The 23,880-nt window shown below is 64.4% G+C and overlaps 1 protein-coding gene across 1 annotated transcript in view; it reads right to left on the reverse strand.

The window, feature by feature from the left end:
- The window catches only part of Obscn (obscurin, cytoskeletal calmodulin and titin-interacting RhoGEF), a 140,383-nt gene that overhangs the window by 32,658 nt on the left and 83,845 nt on the right, over positions 1-23,880 (reverse strand). The window contains exons 47-73 of the mRNA XM_047537974.1: positions 22,378-22,641; positions 21,651-21,914; positions 21,103-21,366; positions 19,962-20,228; positions 19,061-19,327; positions 18,662-18,934; positions 17,830-18,102; positions 17,203-17,399; positions 16,943-17,018; positions 11,491-11,763; positions 10,568-10,843; positions 9,796-10,083; positions 9,384-9,662; positions 8,635-9,008; positions 7,382-8,252; positions 6,391-6,669; positions 4,541-4,619; positions 4,195-4,313; positions 3,725-3,922; positions 3,053-3,085; positions 2,773-2,871; positions 2,442-2,660; positions 2,010-2,070; positions 1,721-1,791; positions 1,094-1,216; positions 787-926; positions 119-319 (exon numbers count right to left, since the gene is read on the reverse strand). Coding sequence (XP_047393930.1) covers positions 119-319; positions 787-926; positions 1,094-1,216; positions 1,721-1,791; positions 2,010-2,070; positions 2,442-2,660; positions 2,773-2,871; positions 3,053-3,085; positions 3,725-3,922; positions 4,195-4,313; positions 4,541-4,619; positions 6,391-6,669; positions 7,382-8,252; positions 8,635-9,008; positions 9,384-9,662; positions 9,796-10,083; positions 10,568-10,843; positions 11,491-11,763; positions 16,943-17,018; positions 17,203-17,399; positions 17,830-18,102; positions 18,662-18,934; positions 19,061-19,327; positions 19,962-20,228; positions 21,103-21,366; positions 21,651-21,914; positions 22,378-22,641 — 6,128 coding nt within the window. The remainder of the gene's footprint in view (positions 1-118; positions 320-786; positions 927-1,093; positions 1,217-1,720; positions 1,792-2,009; positions 2,071-2,441; positions 2,661-2,772; positions 2,872-3,052; positions 3,086-3,724; positions 3,923-4,194; positions 4,314-4,540; positions 4,620-6,390; positions 6,670-7,381; positions 8,253-8,634; positions 9,009-9,383; positions 9,663-9,795; positions 10,084-10,567; positions 10,844-11,490; positions 11,764-16,942; positions 17,019-17,202; positions 17,400-17,829; positions 18,103-18,661; positions 18,935-19,060; positions 19,328-19,961; positions 20,229-21,102; positions 21,367-21,650; positions 21,915-22,377; positions 22,642-23,880) is intronic.

Genomic DNA, 23,880 nt, shown 5'->3' on the forward strand with positions numbered 1-23,880 from the left:
AGGACACCAGCGCTCTGGCCTCCCCTGCGGCCGTCAGGCTCCTGACCCTCACTTCCAGGGTCCTCTGGCCAAGGCCAGGGTCCCGGGCCCCCAGCACCCCAGCTCCAGACCTCCATACCTTGAGCCTCTTGTCCAGGTAGGCCGGCGACACCCAACCCTGCCTGGAAGGGCTGGACTTGGTGGGCTTGGTGCGCACCAGCCAGCGCAGCGGGTGGGCTGAGTCCAGCACCTCCACATACTGGCCTTCCCGCAGCGTGACAGCATCCGGCTCAGCCCCCAGGGGCAGGTAGTCGGCTGTGGCCACGTAGATGTCGAAGATCTGATGAAGAGCAGGGCCCTGAGTCGGGGGCTGGACAAGTGGAGCCAAGCCTGCCCAGGGCCCCTGCAGCCCCCAACTCTGAGAAGGGGCGGGTCTCCCAAGCCCCCAACCCCCAAGAGCAGAGAGGAGGGTGCTGAGTCCAGGGGCTGGGGAGGTGGCCAGTGCAGGGACACAGGACGGGAGCCCCCAGGGCCACGGCACAGGTGCTGGCTCCTGCCCCTGCAGCTGGGCTTCTGGACTCTGGCTGCTCGCCGTGCCTCTCTGCCCCTCCCTGAACCTAACAGGTGCTGGAGGCCAATTCTCCACAGAGGGCAGCAAGAGTGACCGCCCGAGGCAGCGTTCTGCAGGAACCCGTGTGCGGGGAACCCTGCCTCTGCTCCAGCCTGTGCTGGCCCCACACTGCCTCTTCAGGCCAGGCCCCTCCCCACCTGCTCCCCACCTGCCCCCGAGGGTCCCAGCCCACCCACCTCGCCTCGGGAATCCCCGTCCTCCGACTCCGAGGATGACTCCTGGACGCTGGAGGATGGCCGGGACCGGCCGTGCCGGGGGGAGGCAGATGGAGTCTTGGACTCCTCGTCACTGTCACCTCCAGGCACCTGCAGCTTGGCTGGGTGGACACAGGGTCGTGACGCCCCTGGAGGGCTGTCCCCCCACTGCCTACCACCCAATCGGTCTCCAGGGCTCACGGGCACAGAGGCCCTGGCTTGGACCCACATGAGGACACTGGCGTGCCGCCTCCCCTGGGGACCCTGGATGCCCATCCTGGCTCCTCACCCTGTGTGATCTTGGCTGACACCATCTCAGTGATCTGGGAGGTGAGTTTCTGCAGGAACTCCTCCGTGCCCACCTCGGCAAGGGACAGGTGGCCGTGGGCCTCCTCAGCCACCAGGGCCTCCCCTGGGGAGCAAACACAACCCCGTGTGGCGTTCCCAAAGGTTCACCACACTCTCCCGAGGCTGTGGGCCAGCAGGGGACCAGGCCTGGCAGGAGACCACCAGGTGGCACCAGCAGACCCGTGGGAGTCACGGGAGGCAGAGCCAGGCCCAGGAACGGGAGGCCGCAGGGTCTGGAGGGAAGAGGCAGTGGGAGGCCAGAGCACAGGGCGCGGGGCTGAGGGGCAGCAGGTGGCAGGCAGGGCTGCAGGGCGGGTGGCGAGAGGCCAGGACAGGGCTGGGCAGGGCTGTGAGGGCCGAGATGAGATTGTGTCTCTTAACGTCTGGTACCCAAACCTCCACACAACCCGCTGGACGCGGGTCCCTGACCATGCAGCACCCACTGGACGCGGGTCCCTGACCATGGAGGTCAGAAACGGCTCTGACTTCAACCAGAGCCGGGAACCTGCCGTGAAAGGGCAGGGATTGGCTTAGCGCCCAAGCCGCCAGGCATCCACCCTGCGCATACCTTTCCTCTGCCCAGCAAGTCCGGTGGAACCAGCAGACTCTGACATCTGAGCCGAGATGGCCTGGGGGGTCCTGAGGGGAGGAGGGGTGACCTGCAAGCCTGGCCTAGCCCCTACCCCCCTGCTCCCCTCAGAGAGGAGGTCTGGGGGCCAGGACACCCCAACTGGGGCTCCACACCAAAAGGGGCCTGAAAAGCCTCATTTTACATGTGGAGAAACTGCACAGGGAGGGGCTGGCCACGCCACAAGGCCACGTGCCCACCCCACTCGGTGGCTGGGGTGCCCACTCACCCCTGCAGGAAGGTAGAGATGAGAGCCGCCTTCACCTTCTCCTGCTCCTCCTCCTTGGGCACTGTCCAGAGAGCCAGGGGAGCCATCAGGTCCAGCCCTGCACCCCACCTGACCCAAGATGTCCAGGCTGCCCTGGGGCCCTGCCTTCACTGTCCCTCAGAAGCCCTGGCAAGGGCCTGTGCCTGAGCCATCTCCCCGTCCCACGTTCAGCCCTGGGCACGCCGTGGGGCTGGGCTGATCTGCCCTCCAAGCACCCTCCTCGGACGGGTCTGGACAGGGCCGGCAGGCCGGTGTGCACATGGGCACAGGGCTGAGGCTCTAGGCCAAGCTGGCCGGCACCACTGGGCCCGGACTTCTCCTGGGCTCTGCAGGAGGACAGGTGGGTAAGGCCACACCCCAAGCTGACCCCACCCCAGCCGGCTCCCCACTCACGGCCTGAGACGTGCAGGCTGGCGGAGCAGAGCGCCTGGCCGGCGGCATTGGTGGCGATGCAGGTGTAGGTGCCCTGGTGCTGCCGGCCCACGTCCAGCAGGACCAGGCTGTGCTGCTGGGCAGAGCTGGCCACGGTGTAGCCTGGGGTGCTGGGGCCTATCCACAGCACGCCTCTCTCGGCCTCCTCCTTGAGCCAGTGCAGGGTGGGGGCCGGGCGTCCTGTGGGCAGGAGAGCTCAGAGGGCACAGCCTGTGGCCCGGGTGGAGTGAGGGGCAGGGCAGGAGGCCGCCAGAGGCACGGGCCGCGGAGGGCCTGCAGCGCGGACACCCACCTTCCACCTTCACCGAGAACGTGACGCTGGAGCCCCTCTTCACTCTCTTGGGGGTGAACCTCTCCACGATGCGGGGCGGCACCAGCTGCTCACACACGCCTGGAGGGAAGGACGCATGGGAGCACCTGTGCTGGAAGCCGGGCAGGGCTCCCAGCCTGTGCCCGCGGCCCCGAGGGCCCTCTAACTGCACCTCCACCCCTGCAAGGCCCAGGGCAGGTCCACTCTGGCCTCAGCGGCCTCGGTCCCTCACCCTCTGTCTGCCCGCCAGGGGCCATCTCACCTGAGGCTGGCTTCTCCTCGGGTTCATCTGGGCCTGAAAAATGCAGAGGGGTCAGATGTCCAGCAGGCAGAGTGTCCTGCTTCCCCACAGATGGGGCAGGTCCTGGTCCTGCTCTCCAGGCAGGGAACCAGGGCATGGCCCCACCCCCTGGGCAACGGTCCCCAACCCTGCCTGAAACCTCGGCCAGGCAGCCGAGGGACTCACTCCAGTGTGACCAGACATGTGACCCCTGCCCTCCCCGTGCCCACCGGGAGTCTGGGGCCCCGCCTGGAACCACAGGACACTGGGGCAGCTGGGGCTGCACCCAGAGGTGCAGGAGAGGCCCAACAAAGGGGTCTCTCCCAGGACCGGTGTGGGTGGAACTGGGGGCTGACTCAGAACACTCTGGAAAACAGCACATTGAGCTTTTCCTGCCAGGGCGACCCCTGGGCTGTGTGTGGCTCTGGGGGCCAGCGCTGGTCTGCTTCCTTGGGTCTGCTTCACCCAGGAGCCGGCCCATCACTCAGGGCAGGGGAGTCCCAACCCCACCTGGGCATGGCTCCTGTGGGGCGTCTCCACCACCTGTGACGCTGTGCACAGGGATGGTGCAGCTGGGCCCTGGGCCTGAGGGCCGGGGCATGCGGTGGACGTGGCCCTGGCCTGCAGCACTGTCCACTCCCTCGGAGCACACACCTCGGACCAGCAGCCGGGCGGACGAGTAGGCAGCACCAACAGCATTGCTGATATAGGCCGCATATTGGCCAGCGTCCTCCCGAGTGACAGAGACAATCTCCAGGGCGTGCAGGGTCTTCTTGTCAGCCATGCGGATGTGGGCAGAGGCAGACAGGGGCTGGCCGTCTTTGAACCAGTACAACCTTGGGGCTGGGTAGCCTGAGGCCACAAAGGCGAGTGGTCAGCACAGGGCCATTCTCAGTGGGCACTATGCTCTCCGATGGGAGACAGACAAAGACCCAGAAAAGAGGTCACTTGGAGGCTGGCATGCCTCTGACGGTGGGGGCGGGAGCGGCAGCCTCCTGCTGCCCACAAGCAGGTGCACGTGACCGCCTGACCTCCACTATCCAGGCCCCTCCCAAGCGAGACCAGTGGGAGGCAGCTCTGCAGCCTCCATCCCTCTGTGGTGGCCTCACTCCCCAGTCCCTTACCTTTCACCTTGAGCTGGAATTTGGCCAGGCGTGTGCCAGGGGCCACCTGGAGGTCCCTCAGCTCCTCTACCACCTGGGGCAGCTGCCCTTCATCTGACTCAGTTCCCTCTTGCTCCCGGCTGGCAAGAAAGACAAATAAGGGGGCAGTCAGCAAAGTGGACGAGGGTCCAGGGTGGGAGCGGCCTGTGGGGGTGTCAGAGGCGGATGGGTTTTGAGGGTCCCTGCCTGCTGAGTGGAGGGGCAGAGGGACAGAAATGGCCAGGGCTGGACGGAGGCTACAGGATTTGGACAGCCAGTACTAACCACCCAGCCCAGACCACCACTCCCCAGAGGCCCTGGGCCCCACCTGGACAGGTATCCCTGGGCACTGAAGTAGGACGAGGTCTCCGTGGCATCTGCAGCAGTGTCGTAGTCTGTGCTGGTCACTGGGGGGGAGGGTGAGTGGAAGGAGGCTAGGATTTCAGAGTTTCGGGGGGCGTGTCCTCCTGGGCCTGTCCACCCCCTGTTTCCAGCTCCATTCTTCCTCGCCCCTCACTGACCCAGCAAACCATGACTACCACAGGATTCTGAGTCCCCGTGAGTCAGACAGGGATGTGGCAGAACATTCTGGTTCCATCCCACCAGGGAACAAGGGGTTGGAGGCAAGGGAGTCAAAACCCAGAGCTGGAGACCTGGACTTCCGGCCAGGAGGAGGGACAGGCCCGGACTTCCCCCAGTGCCCACCTTGAGATGCTAACCCAGCGGGACAGCTGGGAGGTGCGGCCCTGGGGCCAGCAGGAGCTGACTGGGCACGGTGCCTTAGCAAGGGACCCAGGAGCCTGGCCCCTCAGCCACGTTCTCCATGTTGTTCAGAGAAAATGAGGGGATTTTACGAGATTTCTAACAATGAAGTGGAAGAAAATGGTCTTTCCAATAGGTGGTGTGAAGCAAGAGTGACCTGGGCCTTGCCTCCCTCTCCATGCCAAACGCCTCCAGGCAGAGCAAAGACCTCAGCTCAAGAGCTACTATGGAACTCCCAGAGGGAAGCAGCCAGTGGGTCTTTGTGACGGGGCTCAGGCGCCCTGCGTAAACGCGACCAGGCACAAGCCGTCGAGAACGAGCAGAGACCAGCCCTCGTGGGACCAGACCTGGTGCCCCGAGAGCACTGCCCCGAAGGGCCTCCGATGCGCCTGGAACCCGGCAGGGGCGCGTGCAGACCAGCCTCCACACAGAGCCAGCAACGGCTGGGGCCGCCGTCCACCCACGGGAGGCTGCCGGACCCACAGGTAGGAGGCCTCCTGCACACCCAGCAGCTCTGCCACAGGAAAGGCCAGCTGGGTGTCCTCCCACCCTACTCAGCTCTGACCACGGCTGCCTGGGGAGAGGCAGACCCCAGGGGAGAGCTCAGGCCCAAGACATGCTGCTTCAGGGAGAGGCAGACCCCAGGGGAGAGCTCAGGCCCAAGACATGCTGCTTCAGGTGCCAGGCCCAGCCCAGGCTCCCACAGGGTGGACCCACTGGCTGTGAATCAGGGTCCGCTGCCCCCTCGGCTGGACAAGCCTGCCCAAGCAGCTCACAGAAGCCAGGAGAGGGCCGCGCTCACTAGGCTGGCTTACTGCACATGACACCGCGGGAGCAGCGGATGCGGCACGTCCACAAGGCATGGGGGACACGCCCCTGCCAGCACCTGCTTCTGTCAGGCAGAAGGTCCCCAAGGCCCACAGCCCGGGGACCCAGCTGCAGCTCTGTCACATGCCCGAGGACAGGGTGGGGCCCATTTCAGGCTTTCCAACAAGGCCTGGTCTTCCTGGCCAGCACCCCTTCCCAAGCTACGGGGACCTTCAAGGGTCACCTCATGAGAACGACACCCAGGAGACCCCGAGGTCCGATGTTGGGACCGCAGATGAAGAGCAGAGGGTCCGGCCCTCCGTGGCGGCAGCCCCCCACAGGCCCTGAGCGGCTCCTGGGAGCCAGGCTCCCTGGCCGCCACAGCCCCTCCTCCAGCCTTCCCGGCCTCCCCAGCCCGATGCCTCCACCCTCCGCCGTGGGGGCTCCTTGGGGAGCTGCGGCCTTGAGGGGGGCTCCCGGGACGTCTTCACCAGCCTGAGACACGGAGGCCCCGAATCCCGCCTCATCTGGGACCAGGCCCTTGGCGTGCTCTCCAGCCCACTCAGGAGAGCCCCCTCCAGGGACACGGACCCCCAGACCCACACTCACGCTCCACTCGGAGCTCAGCCTTGGTGGAGGAGACGCCCACACTGTTCTCCGCCAGGCAGCGGTAGACACCCATGTCCGCGGGCACCACGGCCGTGATGATGAGCTGGTGGCCACCCTGCTGGTCCTCGTTGATCATGTAGTGGTCATCCTCCTCCAGCAGCTTCCCATCCTTGAACCAGCGCACGCTGGGCACGGGCTGGCCTGTCACCACGCAGTCAAAGCTCACGGGATACCCATCCTGCACCTCCTGGTTCTGCAGCTCCGTCAGGAACGTCGGGGCTGGGCAGCAGGTGGGGCAGGTGGCAAGTCAGCCGGGCACGCCACGCACGCCCACAGCCACAAGCGTCCAGTCACCTCAGCCGGGGGTCTGACGCGGGATCTGACAGCACTGGCCACGGGGAGCGGGCCTGACACCTGCCTGCAGGGCCTCGCCCCTGCCCTGTGCTCTGAACACCTCTGCTGCTCCCCAGGCCAGCAGGAGGCCAGGGGACGGGAGCTGGGCAGGGGCGGGAGGAGTGAGGGAGGGCCGAGGGCTGGCGAGGATCTGGCGTGTGGGAGGGCTCAAAGCTGGAGAGCAGGCTCCCGGCACGCGAGGACACTGACTGCGGCCACCCTGCTGTCCCTACGGAGGGCAGGGAGCAGTGGCGTGGTTGGAAACCGCTTGGGGGTGAAACAGGAAGTGAGTGCATCGCGGATCTCGGGGACGCCTGTGCTGTGTGGCTTACGTCTCCGAGACTCGCTGGCAAGAAATGAACCCTCCAGAAAGCCAGCATTCACTTTTGCACATGTGAAAGTTGGGCTCAGGGACGCTTGGGGCTTCCCCAAGAGCACACAGCTCGGAAGAGGCAGAGCTGGGGCTCGAATTCAGCTCCACTTAATGAGGCTGCACTTTAACGAGGCTGACCAGCTGGGGCTGGTCACTGCTGGCCTCACCCCTCCTCCAGCCCTGGGACTGCAGCTCCGACGGGCTCCGGAGCGCTGCTGGACTCACCGGCATCAGAAGCCAGCCGGCGGCGTCCTGGCTCCGGAGGCGCTGCAGGGGCAGGGGCCGCCTTGCTGATGCGCAGCTCCACCGCCCGGGGCCCCTGCTCCACCAGGCTGACCTCCACCCCGAAGCCCATGGTGGTGAACATCTCTCGGAAGCAGGTGGCCGCCCTCTGAGCTTCAGCCAGGGCCTCGAAACGGATGCAGACGAAGTTCTCGTCCTCGCGGTAGGTGTGCCAGTCGGCAGGCTCCTCCGGTGCCCTGGGACCCTCGTCGGCGCTGAGGAACAGCTCCTCGTCAGACACCTCGGCGGGGCCCTTGGTGCGGAAGAGCCGGTGCAGGCGCCGGGCGGCTCGGCGGAAGGCGTCGTCCAGCTCGCCGCCAGAGGAGCTCTCAGCCTCGCTCTCCGTGCCGCTGACCACCACGCAGGCGCTGTGGCTCACGCAGCCAAACTTGTTGCTCGCCTGACAGGTGTAGCGACCAGTGTCCGCGCGGCCCAGGCCGGTGACCAGCAGGGAGCACGTACCATCCCCCAGCTGGTCGATGTGGTGGTGCCGCCCGTCCAGCAGCTCCACTCCGTCCTTCAGCCAGCGTGCCCACACGTCTGCCTTGCTGGCCACCACACACTCCAGCCTCAGGGCGTCCCCAACCTGCGCTTCAGTGTCCTCAAACGTGCGGGAGAACGTGGGTCCTTCCTGCTGCTTCATCTCCTTCCGCACCTTGTAGCCCTTAAAGGCGGCCTGGATCTTCACGGCCGCCTTGTCCATGGAGGGATCGCCCAGACCCTCGGCACTCGGACCTCCCAGGGCTGGCTGCACCAGGGTTGGGTGCTCCTGCCGCTTCTGTGGTCCCACAGAGGGGGCAGCCGGGGCCCCGGCCTGTGGGCACAGAGCACAATGCCCAGTGAGACAGGGGCCCTGAGGCCAGACACGAGAGCGGGCCCAGTGGGTCCAGCTCTCCACGCTGCCTCTCGCCCCTGGCAACCGCGCTGGCTGCCTGGAGTCTGGGGTGCCCGCTGGCTGCTGCTATCAGGAAGCAAGCCCACCTCCCGGAAGCCCCTACAGTCACCATGGGGACAGAAAGGTCGTGAGAAACACCAGAGAGACTGGCTCCAGCTTTGCAGGAGAAAGTTTCAAGAGTAGATGGATGGACTGAGGGATAGATGGACAGATGGACGATGGGCAAACTGGTGAAGGGAAGGGAGCACCTGGTGGCAAGCGGAGGCCAGGGCCTCTCCTTGCAGACCAAGTGGGGGCTCACCATGCTGGCCAGGGGTGAGACCCCGGGCCGCCCAGCCTTCTTGAGGTAAGTCACCAGGGAAGGAGTGCCTGCCCGGGACTCATCGTCAGAGCTGGTGTGGGAGAGGTCAGCCTCTCCAGTGCGGGCCAGCTCATCGGCCGTGGAGTAGCCCTCAGAGAGGTCAGGGGCTGCCTCCTCTGCCTCCTGCCGTGGGTGACGCGTGCGGCCATCCTCCTCCGGAAGCTCGCTGATGGAGTCCAGCGTGGGTTCACGGCTCATGCGGCGTCTCCGGGCCAGGGCCTCCCACAGCAGGTGGAGGTCACCCTCCTGGGCTGCCTCGGGGGGCAGGCTGGGCTGTGTGGGAGCCTTGTTCCCAGAGCCAGGGGCCAGCACCACTGAGGAGAGCAGGAGACGGTCACTGGAGCCGTGTCCCAAGCCCATCTCGGCTGAGGCCAGCAGGTGGCCTTGGCTGTGGCTCTCCGGACCTCTATTCCTGGCACCAGGACTTTCACCAGGTCTAAAAGCTGAGCCTCAGCTGACCCTCCCCACGTCAGTCCACCCCTCCCCAGCCATGTGGTGACCAGACAGAAAGCAGCTCTGCACAGCGAACCTGGGCCCAGCTTCAGTGTCAGCCCCTGGGCAGGGGTGGGACACATGCACAGCGTGCGCTTGGATCAGGCTCAGAGGCGGGCACAGCCCCCCAGGAGCAGGTGAGGGAGGGCAGGCCAGCCCCTGCACAGCACGGTCCCCACCCCAGGAGCCAGACTTACCCTGGATGGCAGCAGCCTCTGTGGAGGCCAGCGCGTGGGCCGGGCCACAGCGGTACTCGCCCTGGTCTTCTGCCCTGAAGCCCTTGATCACCAGTGTCTGCTGCCGACCCCGAGAAAGGACTTCAAAGTGGCCACCAGGTTGGATGCGCTCTGTCCCCTTGTGCCAGGTGACCTCACCAGCCTCAGCTGCCACCTGCACCTCCAGGTGGACATCCTCTCCGGCTACCACCTGCCGGCTCACAGGGGCAGGGGCTGGGGGAGGTACAGGCTCCACTGGCTCTGGGGGAACAGTGTCCACATAGGACAGGCCACATCAGGTGGGAGGCATTCCGGGGTCCAGGTCTCACCCTGCCCGCTCCTCCCTCCACCTTGGAGAAGCTGGGCATTGTCCAGGACCAAGGACAGTACTCACCCAGCCTGACCATCTGGGGCAGGTGCACTGGCTCTCCGGCACCTGCAGGGCCCACGGCAGCCACTCGGAAGCGGTAGGTTTCCCCAGGGGTCAATCCGTCCACCACACACTCAGGCCCAGGCACCAGCTCATGGCACAAACGCCACTGGCCCTTGGACCCCTCTTTCATCTCTACCCGATAGCCGCATAGACCCCCTCCACCGTCACTTGTGGGAGCCACCCAGGACAGCGTCACCGAGTGGCCACTGCGACCCACCACCTCGGCATCCTCTGGGGGGTCCGGGAGGCCTGCAGGGAAGAAGGTAGGTCAGTCGTTCACCGGGCCTGCAGGCCCCGCAGCAGCCCCGGGGATCTGTGGGGCAGGAAGTAGGCACTGGGGCAGGTCACCTCCCCCGAGTCCTGGGAGAAGGGATGCGGGTATGTTTCTGCTCCCTGGGGTCCAGGGGAAGCCCCAGCCCATATGGAGTGGAGACCTCATTCCTCCTGCCCAAACCTTCAGGGCCAGTTTGGATCTGTCCTGGGCACAGAGCGGCAGGTGGTGGGGCAGGGTCTGGGGCCCTGGCCTCAGGGAGTCCACAGGGTTGAGCCAGGACACAACTGGTCAACAGCAGTCCTCTGAGATTTCAGTGACCTGGCCCACACACCTGCAGGAGCCGCCCAGGAGTGGAGGGACCACCCTTAGACTCTCAGGACCCAGCCCAGGATAGTCATCCACTCTGGCGTCAGGGAAGTGACCCAACCCGCAGGGAAGGGGACCCAGTCAACCACCAACCCAGCACTGAGAGCCGAGCTGAGGCCACAGCGTCGCGGGCAGCAAAGGTGACTTCCCCAGCATGGTGCAGCTGGGCATTGCGTAGCAGCAGGGTGTGGTGGCTGCCATCAACGGTGACCATGCAGTCACTGTCCTCGGGCTGTATCGCAGTGCCATTGATGTACCAGGTGGCTTCACCCACGGGCACAGCCTCGCTGAGCGTGCAGGTGAAGCGAGCCTGCGAGCCAGCTCGCACCGCTGCATCCTGCGGGGGCTCCAGGACTTCCAAGCGCCAGCCTGCAGGTCAGGGGTGGAGTGAGTGCAGGGGGCAGGGGGCCCAAGGGGCAAAGGTAAGCCCAGCACGGCCGACCAGGTCTCCCGCAACCCAGCCTCGAGTGGGAGAGCCAGAGACCGCCATCTCTCACCAACTCTTCCTGCCAGCAGACCGTCCCTCATCTGAAGCTGCACTCCCCATCCTAGGAGAGCTGCCCAACCCCTGGAGGAGGGGTCTTGGAGACCCGCTTTGTGTCCCCATTTCCCAGTGCTTTGGCTCTGCTGCAGACCCAGGGGTCCAGCGGTCTGTACAAAGGGTCTCAAAGACTGACGCCTCGCAGCCCCGCCTCTCCAGGCCCCGCCTAGTCCCCGGTGGGCGGGGCCCCGGAGTCCACGCCCACTCCCGGCCCAGCCCCAGAGCTCTCCCTGAGGCTACACCCGCGGAGGTGAGGGCTCTCCGCAGGCCGCCCCCTCAGGCCCCGTGCTTGGTCCCACTGAGTGAGCAGCCCAGACTCCTGTTTCTGGAGGTGGGGAGGGGGTTCCCAGAGACCAGCTTCCCTCCTGGTGGGCGTGAGTCCTGGAGGCCACCTGGTGCTGCCTCCTCCACCCTCGCTCAGCTCGTGGCCCAGCCTCCTGTGGAAGGGGTCTCCCCGCCCCCTCATCACAGTCACCTCTGACGGTGAGGAACGCAGACGTGACCACGTCCCCAGCCAGGAACGTCACCCGACAGCTGTGCTCGGGCCGCAGGTTTTTGAGCAGCAGTAGGTGCCGCAGCCCGTTCTCAAAGTAGACCACCTCTGCGTCCTCTGAGGTGTGCACAGGCTCGTCGTCCAGCAGCCAGGCGTGGGCGGCCACCTCGGGCCGGGACAGCTGGCACTCAAACAACGCCTCGCCGCCCTCTGGCGCGTCCACGTTCTCCAGGCCCCGGACCACCGTGTTCTTGGCTGCGGGGAGAGCACGGCTCAGGGCCTGCTAACCACACTGTCCCTTGGGGGAGCCCCCCAAACTACAAAGGGCAAACAGAAGGTCACCAGCGGCTTCGGGAGGTGGAAACCAGGGCCTGTGGTGTTTCCGCCACACCCTGCCCACCTTTGGGCACCTCACACCCACAGTGGGCTCCTGACCACAGGGGACCCACTGCACAGCTGAGAGAACTCACACCTCCTAACCACTCAGTCACAGGGATGGACAGCACGCTGTGCACATGCCCCAGCAGCGCTGCAGGACCTGCGACAGCTCAGGCACAACCCCACGCTGCCTGCCCACCAGGCCTCCGTGTCCTCGGTCCTCTGTCCTCCCCTCTCTGGGACTCCTGACCTCGGTTCCTCCCAGCAGCACAAGCTCAGCAGCGCATGCCCTGATCCAGCCCCTGTGCGGGGCCGGGCGGTGGCCTGCCCTCCCAGGCCTGTCCCCAGCTGCACGGTCACCTGCCGTGGCCTGCCACTCCACCACTGCTGCGTGGCCAGAGCCATGCCACGCCGTGCTGGACCTGGGCTGCCTGCCAGGTGGCCTCACCTTGCACTTGTAGCAGTGCCACCACACGAGTGCCTGCGGCCTCACAAGAATAGATGCCACTGTCACAGGGCAGGGCCGGCCTGAAGGTCAGCCTGGCCACGGTCCAGTCCTGCTCTATGATGACACGGTGCCCATCTGCGTGTACCTCCCGCTCGTCCATCTTCCATGTGGCCTGCACGGGCCGCGAGTATTGGCAGAGGAGTTCGGCCGAGCCGCCCTCCTCCACTGCCAGGTCCTGCATGGCACTGACCACCTCCACCGTGGGATCTGTCGGCCAACACGCCGGACACGCGTCAGCCCCAAGGAAGAGCGCCACCATGGCCCACCCCCCGCTGAGTGTTAGTGGCTTCAGCGGCTGCAGGCATGGAGCTTCATGGCCACGGCTGAGCAGTGGGAACATGTGGGAACCCACACGGCAGCCCAGAGCCCTCCACGTCAGACAGGCTGCACCCCACCAGTGTCCAGGCTTCACATTGTCCAGGCAGGGCTCCTCTGGTCCCTCACACCTACACCTGCTGCCCACCAGAAACACACCCCACTGGAAAGGCTCCTCTGGGTGCCCTGGGGCTTGCCCCAGAGTCCAGAGCCCCAGCCCAGCTCACCCTCTCTGGGGGCCTTGCTGCCCACCCCAGCCCCCACCCATTTCCATTTGCTGAAATCTGAACACAGTCCCGGGATCTGCTGCCAGAGGCACCAGGCGGAGCTCTGGGAAGGGCTGGGGAGCCCCTGGCAGCCTGCTGCTCTCCCTATCTGGCCAGCTCCTCCTCGGAAGGGCACAGATTCCAACTGAGCCCCCAGCAGGGCAGCAAGTATGAGCAGGGACAGGTGGGCCAGGGCCAACAGCATGGGCCTCTCCTCAGGAGCCCAGCAAGGTCCCCAAGGGGCTGGCCATCGGTTGGGGATGTGCGGCCAACTAGGTGGTGGGCAGCGAAGCTGGCAACAATGCCCTGGACCTACGTGGCAGGTGGGAGTGGACCCTCACCAAGCCTAGACTCCCACTCAGGAAGAGAGGCAGGGGCTGCCCACGGTGCCTGTGGGGCACTGCCCTGGGAGGTGGCACGCCTGGAGTGACGCCTGGCCTCTGGCTCTGGGCACAGCCCCACCCCGGTCGCCCCCAGGAGTCTGCAGGAAGCACATGGCAGCAGGGCAGAAGCACCAGCATGGGCAGTCCCCAGTGGTCAATACCTTTGACCAACAACTTGGCTGTGGAGACCAGGGGCCCTGAGCGGAAGGTGACGGTGCCCGAGTCGGCCACCCCCAGGTCTGAGAGTGTGAGGGAGTGGAAGGTCCCATCGCGCACAGTGATGGCACTCTGGGGGCTGTCCTGCAGCAAGGTGCCATCCAGCCACCAGCGGGCCTCTGGCCCACCCGCACGAGACACCTCACAGGAGAACGTGGCCACCTCCCCCGCGAAGACGTCCACACTCTGCAAGCCACGGACCAGGCTGGGCGCTGCCTCTGCACAGAGGGCAAGAAGGAGGGCTGGGTCCATCCCCCAGGGGCACTGGGGCTTGCTGCAGGAGCGTGGCATGGCAGTAGATTTGGTCTGTGCCCATTCCTGGCCCAGAGCTCCCAGCCCTGCAGAATTTCCTAAATGATGCAAGTGCCTTGTTATACGAAACAGGCTTTTTTTTCCCAATCACACCTGAGATTATGTCAGGGAGGTGACTCAGGCCGGACCCTGAGACAGCTTCAGGAAGGGGCTGCTCACCAGGAAGATCAAGTGATTATAGGGTTACAAGGTCCAGCCCCATCCTCTGAGAAAGCAGGGCGATTGGACATCATCCTCCATAAAATAATCTCTTAAAAAGACCAGATGAGCTTCCACAGTGGTGAACCTGGGTGTGGAGGGCGGCCTAGAGAGGGCATGGAATCTGGGTCCTTTCCCCATGCACGTCCTCCATCAGGCTGACCCTGAGCGGGATCCTCTGTGACAAGCTAGTCAGGGTGAGTGGGTCCCTGACTTCTGTGAGCTGTCCTAACAAACTGGTCAAGGCTGAGGAGGGGCAGTGGGAGGCCCCACGAGGAGCCACTTAGAATTTGGGTAGCAACCTGAGCTTTGGGATTGGCTTCTGAAGCCGGGGAAGCCTGTGGGACTGAGCCCTTAGCCGGCAGGGTCTGTGCTAACTCTGGGTGGATAGCGTCACCCAGAGTTACAGGACACCCAGTGGGCGTCCACTGGAGAGCTGCTTACGTGTGGCGAGTGTCTGGTCAAGTGTTCTGGGTTGAGCGAGCACAGGACAGTGAGTGTTCTGCAGAACGCTGTCAGAAATGGGATGTGCTGGCCCAGTGCTGGCATTCACTGGTGAGGCCACCCTGGGGCCTACTGGCACCATTCAGACCCAGAGCACGACCTGAGCCCTCACCACAGGAGGAGACAGGCCACCACAGCCAGCCCGGCTCACGCCCCGCCAGAACATTCCGGGTTTCACCCACAGGGGGCCATGCCACAAGAACGGACAAGCCCAAGCCCATGATGGGGCTCTTCCTGTGATGGCGCCTCATCTGACCCAGGGTGGGGCAGGAAGGAGAGGCCCCAGGGCCTGCTTCTCCCAGAGGGCAATGGATCTCTCCATCCCTGGGGGAGGAAGCAAATGCTTCTTCCCTCCCAAGAGAGCACTTCGTCCAGTTAGTTGTCCTCTGAGGTCCCTGCAGCCTCAGGGTTCAGGGCCCTGATGCGGATCCGACTGTCCTTATCCCTGCCCCATGGAAGCTCAAGCCCAGGGCCTTCCCAGTGAATCATGGCTGCTGCCCGCCAGTACCCTCCGCGTAGGCACCATCCCATCCACCTCTCAGATGGACACTCAGGGTGGCCAGAGGGAGAGGAACGGAGAGCACGCCCAGGCCACCAGTGCCCACAGCTGATCCTCCCATGCCCCGCAGGCCAGAGGGCAGGGCGCAACCAGAGACTTCCTGCACCGCCTGCTGCCCGGGGCCAGGCAGGAGGAGGCCGACCACCCCAGCACTTTTCACAAGCCATCCTGGGGCTGCCTCATGAGGACATGGACGCTGCCAGCTTGATAAGAGGCCTCTTCCCATCGCGTGGGGCCACGAGGGAGCAGGCAGGCACCATTTGCAGAGGCAGCAGGACCCATCGGGACAGTGCCATGCAGGGCAGCCCCGGCCCGCCCCGTGCCCACCCCAGCAGACCCTCTTCCAGAGCCTCTCCACACTCTTCCTCACGGGCACACCAGTACCCGCTCGCATCTGCCCTCAACCGCCTTCCCCAAATGCACTGCCTGGCCAGCTCCTGGGCCTTGCTTCCATTACCAGCCCCCGAGCCCGGACCTCCATTCACACACCCAGCCCAGGGCCCCCCGAGGCCACAGTGAGGTATGCACACAGAAGCCATGGTCCCCAGGCTGGGGACACAGAGCCCCTCTGTGCCACCCTCAGACCCATCACCCCAGGAACTCACAGGCCCTTCCTGCACTGCTCCCACAAAGGACACCCATGACACTTCTCATCACTCAACCAAAGGCCCTCGTAGCTTTTCCCATCCCCCCAGTCTGCAGAACTGACCATGTCTGTCCATTCTTGAGGTGTTGGGGGAGGAGAGCATGGGATTCAGAATTCACTGTCTCCATGTCCAGCTCCTCCAAGCAGACTGGGGAATCCTCGAGGGCAAAGCTACCTGTGGCCCTCTTCGAGGTCCAAGACTTGACCAAGGGTAGGGATTTGTTCAATGGTGAATTGATGAATGGTTTGATGGTGGTTGGTAGATGGTAGAGGGTAGATAGATGGATAGTTAATGGGTTAGTGGATGGACAGATGGATGACGAATGGGTGGTCAACGGATGAATGTATGATAAATGGATGGACAGAAACAATGAGTAGAAAGGTGCACGGATAGCTAGATGCAGGAGGTAGGCAATAGATAAATGGAAGGTGGAGGGATAGATGGATGACAGTGAATGGACAGTGGATGGGGGAGGTAGTAAATGGATGAATGGTTGATGGATGATGATTGACGAATGTATGAATAGAGAAGAATGGATGGTAGAAGGATGGATAGGTGGCTGATGAGTGGATGGATGAATGAATGATTGGTGTGGAGTGACTGGTCTGAGAACCAGGAATAGGGCAGCGAGGGAAGGCACTCAAGGGTGACCAGTTCTGGAATCAAGGCACAATCCAAGTTGAAGATTCCTAAAATCCTGTTTACGTTCTGGGGCCATGTACACCATGCCTGAATCCACACAGATGTCATGGGTAAGCTCTTGCATCCACACCTCTGAGCCTGTTTGGCATGCCAAGGGCATATTAACGTGGATATGTGTGCAGACACATAGCCCATTTCAGAGTGGCAGGCATTGGAAGGTGAGTCCAGAAGGCCTGTCTCCACCTCAGGGCCAAGCCCGTGGCAGCCAGGCTCTCCCACAGACAGCACCAACCCTGGCTTGTGGCTCCCGACACCCAACATTTCTCAAGATCTTCACCAGCCTACCTCAGCCTATGACGTACACGATCAGAAACTGGAAACTGCTAAATCTGGGGTTTCTGTCCACACACACACACACACCAGCTGCCAATATGTAAAATGCTGTGGTGCCCAGGAAACAGAGGTATCCACAAGTGAGGGCCTGGGTATGGGAGGGAGCTGCCCACCTGTGACCTTCAGCTGGGCTTCTGAGCTACATGAGCCCACTTGGAAACTGATGGTTCCCGCATCTTCAAGGGTCACCTGAGGACACAGGGAGGAAGACATTCAGCCCTGGTCACCTCATCCTGACCAGAAAGGGCTAATCCACCTAGCCAGTCCCTAGGGATGGGGCTCATCAGCTGCCCGACCCAATCCCCTACGGCAGGGTCTTTCTGAATGGAGTTGGAACCTTCCCATCCAGGTGGGCCAGGTCCTAGAGCCCCACCTTGTGCAGAGTGAGCCGGTGAAGGGTGCCCTGCTCCACAGTGATGTCGTTCATCTCGTTGGCCTGCAGGGGCACCCCTCCCAAAGCCCAGCGGGCCTCCTGGCCTGAGGCCCTGGACAGCCGGCACTGGAAGTGGGCATCCTGGCCTTCACTCAGCTGCATGTCCTGCAGGGGCTCCAGGATGGTCACCTCTGGGACTGGACACAGGGTGGGCACGGGTGTCAGTCCCTGTGCCCAGAATGCCTGCTCCTTCAGCAGAGCTTCCGCGTCCCGCCCCAATTCCTGAAGACGGCACGTGGGGTGTGTTGTCAGTTCCTTCCTCGAGCCAGGGCTCTGACCCATGGAGATGCCAAGATGGCTGAGGAGTGGGCATGGGCCTCGGTCTGCCGCGCCCTTCATGAGGCGTAGGCGATGGAACCTGAGTTCTCACCTGACGGACCTCTGGGTGTCCACCACTGCCTCCCACCAGCATAACTCAGCCGTCAGCCCGGACCCCTGCACCCCGACTGCGGCGCCCCTCCCTGTCACACTCAGCACCCTTGCTGTCCATCTCTGTCCCCAGTAGGGCCCGGGCTGGGACTTCCTCCCAGGGGTAGTGACAGGATAGGCCCACCCAGAGCTGGCTACCTCTGACAGTGAGCTGAGCAGAAGAGGTGTGGCTGCCCACGTGGAAGGACACAGTACCGGCGTCCTCGAGTGTCACGCCCTTCAACTGGAGTGTGTGGGTGCAGCCATCCCGGACAGCCACCTCTGTCACCTCGTTGCTCTGCAGTGGCAGGCCCTGGAGGCGCCACTGCACCTCAGTGGCCCCCGCCCGGGACAGCTCACAGCTGAACTCCACGTCCTCGTCAGCCTGCACCTCAGCATCCACCAGGCCCCTCACAATGGTAACCTCGGGCTCTGGGGGTGGCAAGAGGGGTCCCTTTGCACCTGCACCAGGCTGCCATGCCCCTCTAGAAAGCCTTCCTGGCCACCTAGGCTCTCCTGCCTTGTGTGGCATTTGCCAGCTGCTTCACTCAAGGAGTCCAGAAATGGCTGGGGGCACCTGCCCCTCTAGGCCAAGGGTACAGCTCTTGCAGGACAGTGTATGGAGGCTCTGTTCAGCCCCAATACTGCTGCAGGCCCTATCCTGGCCAGGCCTCCAGGAAAATAAGCCCTTCAGAAAGAGCAAATAGGTGCTCAGAAAGGGCCACCCAGGCCAGGTCAGGCCAGCCCGCTGACAGCTGGGGGACAGGAAGGACACAGCCTCTGGGGCTGAGGGCTTCGTGCCCACCCCCAAAAACCATCTCCTGGAGGATCTGCATGGGGGATGGTGTAGGGAGAAGAGCACCTGTAACCTGTGGGACCTCCACCACCTGAGCTGCACCTGTTACAGCCAGGTGTGCCCCTAGGGGAGCTATCAGGGAGTGGCCGTGGCAGGGAGGGTTCACCCTCCACTCAGGAGTCCTGGTTGGCTCACCTTTGACCCTGAGGGAGGCCAGGGTTTTCTGGCCACCCACCACACAGGCGTACTCTCCCGTGTCCTTGACCTCCAGCCCGTGGACCAACAGCTCGCAAGTGGCCCCTTGGCAGCGCATCTCATACTTGGGGCCCATGGGCAGCTCCACGCCCTCCTTTAGCCACTGCACTGAGGCCCCTGGTTCGGCCTCACTCAGCTGGCAACACAGCCGAGCCACACCACCTGCCTCCTGCTCCACGCTCTGCAGCCGGGTCTTGAACTTGGGCTTGGGGGCTGGGGGATCAGAAAGGACAGCTCAGGACTAAGGTTCCCAGCCTCAGGCTTGCCCTGAGCAAGGCGCTGCCCGCCCCATGAGGTATGAGGCTGCTGGGGAAGCACAGGAGCCTGTGGGCAGCTCACAGCGAACGGAAAGGGAGGCTGTGGTCTGCGCCTGACCCGCGTCGCAGGTGTAGTCGCCGGCATCCTCCTGCTCCGCCCCACGCACAAGCAGCTCGGCGACGGAGCCCTCCTGCACCATCTGGTACTTGGCGCAGGGGAAGAGCTGCAGGGAGCCCTTGCGCCACTCCAAGCTCGCGCCCGCCTGGCTCAGCTCGCAGCGCAGGTGCGCTGTAGCTCCCTCATCCACCTCTAAGGCCTGCAGCTCCCGGAGGAACCGCACCGGCGCAGCTGCGGGGCAGGAGAAAGATGGTGAAAGCGAGTCCCTAAGACCGCGAACCTGGTAGGCAGAAAACCACGTCCGGCAAATCTAGAGTCGGACCCACAAGGCACACCATGGGGAACAACTGGGCAACCGCATGGGGCAGAGGAGAGACCGCGCTGGCGAAACTACTGCCCCCGGAGGTCTCTCCTCTCCCCAGGTAAGGGAGGTCCTGGCGCGGATATGGAGGGGTGGAGCACACCCGAGCGGCTTCGCATAGAGGCAGGACCTCAGGAGCGCAGCTGCGCCCGACGGCTGGAAATGAACAGGAGGCGCAGTTCTGGGGGAGCGGGGCGGGATCAGGGCACAGCCAGCAGAACGACTGCGGAACTGCGTAGGAAGAGGGGCCTCCCGGGAAGGGAGAGAGAACGATCGGCCTCCGCGAAATTGCGCGGCCAAGGAACCCAGGGACGCCCCGTGGGCGCAGGAAGCAACTGGGCGGGCAGAGCCGCGAGGTGGGAGGGGCAGGCGGAGCTTTAGGGCAGGTCCGCCCCGCCCCGCCGAGCCGGGTCCTCTACGCCGGGACCCCCAGGTGGGGCTGAAGTCTGAGGGTAGCACGGAATCTGCGCCCACCCCGTCCTTCGCCATGCCTGGGTCGCCCACCTGTGACCGTGAGGGTGGCGCTGGTGGCCTGGGAGCCGCAGGCACAACTGTACTCGCCCGCGTCCTCGCGGCGCAGGTCCCGCAGCAGCAGCTCCGCGGTGCAGCCCCGCCGCCGCAGCTCCCGGCGCCCGTCGGCTTGCAGCTCCAGGCCGCTCTTGCTCCACACCACGGTGGCGGTGGGCAGGGACAGCTCGCACCGCAGGCTGGCTGTGGAGCCCTCCTCTGCCTGCAGGCACTGGAGTGGCTCCCGGAATACAGCCTGTGGAGCTGCGGGTGGGAGGCAGGGTCAAGGCGCACGCGGCTGGCGAGCCAGGGTGCGCTTCCCTTCCCTGCAGCCCCTGGGCCTCCCTCCACAGGAGGTCTGGGTGGCACCCAAGGGCCGGGGGAAGGTGAGGGTGCTGGGAGCCGATCTAGCACCCACCCAGGTTTTCCTAATGCCAGCCTCCCTCTCAGAAACTCCAGCCCTACCTCGGGGCTGTGTCCCCCTGGGGCCACCCAGGGCAGGGCCAAGTCCAGTCACATGGTCATATGGCCAGGGCAAGGCCTTGTTGCCCCACTCCCACCAGGGAGGGGTCATTTCCCCAAGACCACAGAAGAGGGCAATAGCCACCCCAGACCAGAGGGTAAGACAAGGCCTATTCCTCCCAACCCCAGGACAGGGACGTGACACAGGGCAGGGCGTGTGTCTCCCAGGCCAGACCCTAGGGCACAGCTGCATCTCCTCAGTCCCCAGGGAAGGGCCGCGACTCCCCACCGCAGGCCAGGCTGTCCCTGTGACCCCAGGGCAGGACCGTTCCCCACGCCCCTGAGATGCCGAGCCGTGCCTGGGGAACCCTCCCTGGGCATCAGAATGCCTGGCCCCCCAAAAGAGAATTGGGGTGTACACAGCACACAGAGACTCAGACGAGGAATGACAGAACGCGGCTGGAGAACAGGTGGGGATTCTGTCGCTCCGTGACAAGTGGCCATGTGAGGTCACTGGGGGGACACTGGGCAGTGCTGTGACCGAACACCAAGCAGGACAGAGAAACAGCACAAGACAGAGGGAAAGAGCACCCTCCCTCTGGGGCAGCACGGCCAGGGCTGGACACAGAGCAAGGGCAGGAACCCAAGAAGACACACAGTCACGGGAGGTCTTTACCCCTGACGGCCAGCGTGGCCGAGGTCCTCTCCTGCCCACACACGCACGCGTACTCCCCAGCGTCCTCCACAGCCAGGCCCCGAATCTGCAGCTCACACACGGCCCCCTCCTGCCTCAGCCTGTGCCGGTCCCCGTCTCTGAGGGTCTCAGACCCCTTCCTCCACTCCACGGGGGCCGCCTTGCTGAGTTCACACCGCAGCGTGGCCGTGGTCCCTTCTGTGACTTCTTGGCTTCTCAGGTCTTCTGTGAATCTGGCAGGCAGGGCTGGGGAGGGCCAAGCGGTCACTGAGAACATGGGGCCACACACTGTCAGAGGACCGCGGTGTGGACAGGTGGGTCATGGGCACAGATGTGGAAAGAAGCAAGTAACCATGGAGGAACAGAGTGGGCAGTGAGGTGGATGTGAGCCTCAGCAGGAGAGGTGAGAGAAGCCCAGAGGAGGAGTGGACAGGTGGCCACAGAGCTGGGCCATGTGGATGCAGGCGGCGGAGGCAGAGACAGTGTGCACACACCAGCTGGAGGTTCACACGGCCACACGAGGTCTTTACCCCTGACGGCCAGCGAGGCCGAGGTCCTCTCCTGCCCACACACACACAGGTACTCCCCGGCGTCCTCCACGGTCAGGCCCTGGATCTGCAGCTCACACACGGCCCCCTCCTGCCTCAGCCTGTGCCGGTCCCCGTCTCTGAGGGTCTTCGCTCCCTTCCTCCACTCCACGGGGGCCTCTCTGCTCAGCACACACCGCAGCGTGGCCGTGGCCCCTTCCACGGCCTCCTCATTCCTCAGACCCTCTGTGAACCTGGCGGGCAGGGCTGGGGGCCAGAAAGACATGGATGCAGTCATGCCCTCCAAGCATGTGGGAGGATGGACGTGGACAACAGAAAGGACATGAAACAACTGGACACAAGCCCCCCGCTGCGTGTGCTGGGCGCCGTGACCTGAGGCTTCCCTCTGCAACCTGAGCGCTCATGGCCCTGGCCTTCCTGCAGCCTCCTCAGGCCTCTTTCCATATGAACCCGACATGCAGGGCCAGAGGGGTCTGAAACACTGAAGAGCCTCGATGTGCTGGGACTCTGGGGACAGGACATGACGAGGACGAGGACAGGCGGACGGGACGGACACTGGGGGCTGAGGGGTGGGCGCTGGCTGCAGTCCCAGGCAGGGATGAGAAGGGGTGTCACAGGCCCCGGAAGAGAAGGTGGACTGAGCGGACGGGAGGCCGAGGTCAGCGCGAGGGCAGCAGAACACAGATCTGCTCGACCACGTGGTCTTTACCCAGCACGGTCAGCGTGGCCGAGGTCCTCTCCTCCCTGCACACGCACGCGTACTCCCCAGCATCCGCCATGGCCAGGCCCCGGATCTGCAGCTCACACACGGCCCCCTCCTGCCTCAGGCGGACTCTGTCCCCACCGGTCAGGGTCTTCGCTCCCTTCCTCCACTCCACGGGGGCCTCTCTGCTGAGCGTACACCTCAGTGTGGCCGTGGCCCCTTCCACGGCCTCCGTGGGCTTCAGATCCTCAGTGAATTGTGCAGGCAGGGCTAGGAAGGATCAGATGGACAGGCACCATCAAACCTTGGTCAAGACCCGAACGTCCAGAAGGAAAATGAAGCAGGGAAGCTGGAGGGTCATGGAGCTGGCGGGACCCCGAGGTCTGAGTGAGGTCCCGCGTTGTGCCCGCCCGTGCGCAGTGGCTGGAGTGGGGCTCCGTTCAGGTTCATCTTCTCCAAGGGCACCTCGTCCCACCCACGGCTTCTCATCGCTGGGAGGCGTGCCGGGGCCTCCAGCTCTGAGTCCGCAGGTCTGTGCGGTGAGGCGACACCTCTCCCGGGGTCCCCGTGTGAGGCGGCTCCCAGTGAGTCTCCCTGCTTCACAGACGGGATTCCCCTCCCGGTTCCAACCACACTGTCGTCAGAGCCCGTGAGTGGGGTGCTGCTATGAAACCTCAAAACTAGAGCAGGCCTTGGAACCGGGGTGATGGCCAGAGTCTGGAGGACTTTGGAGGTTATGCTAGAAGAAGCCCAGGCGGCCATGAAGCGCCTGACTGGAAATGCAGACCGTTAGCACGGTGCTTCTGGCCGGGAATGGGATGGAAATGGGGACACGCTCCTGGGAAGGGAAGAAGGTGCCCTGGCTGGGAGGTGGCCCAGAACTGGGCCAGATTGTGCTCCAGGCTCCAGGGGCAGCACTGGGAAAGAGCAAGGCCGGACGTCCAGCTGGCGAGAGCGCTGGCCAAGTGTGGGAGGTGTGGCCTGGAGTCTCCCTACGGCTCAGAGGAGCGTGAGCAGACAGACAGAAACGGAGGAAAGGACTGTCGGCGGCACGGAGCCAGCACGGAGCCTGAGGAACACCTGCATCCCACACTGCAGGGGCTGAGCCGAGCGCAGACGTGGCTCCGCCCGCCCCGGCCGGAGGTCGCGGGGCTCCTGACCAGCAGCACTCCCAGGAGCCAGGACAGCAGGGGACAGGAATGCCTGGGGCCACCTGCCAGGGGCTTGACACCCACGAACCGCAAGCCAGAACAGGGTCCGAGACACCTGTGCGCTCGGCGCTGGTGGCTGAGCCCCGGGCGCGCCACTGCTTAGGCCAGGGCCTCGCTCGGTTGCTGAGATTGGCCTCAAACTCTCGTCCCCCTGCCTCGGGTTCCTGAGTCGCTCGGATGAGACGCGTGTCACCATGCCTGGCTGAGAATTCCACAGAGCAGGAATGTGGCCTCAGTCTCCAGAGGAAGGGAACTGCTAGGCCTCGGGCCCCCGCAGGGTGACCGCCACACACGAGCC

Source organism: Sciurus carolinensis, unplaced genomic scaffold, assembly GCF_902686445.1.
Source record: "Sciurus carolinensis unplaced genomic scaffold, mSciCar1.2, whole genome shotgun sequence".
Lineage (NCBI taxonomy): Eukaryota > Metazoa > Chordata > Mammalia > Rodentia > Sciuridae > Sciurus > Sciurus carolinensis.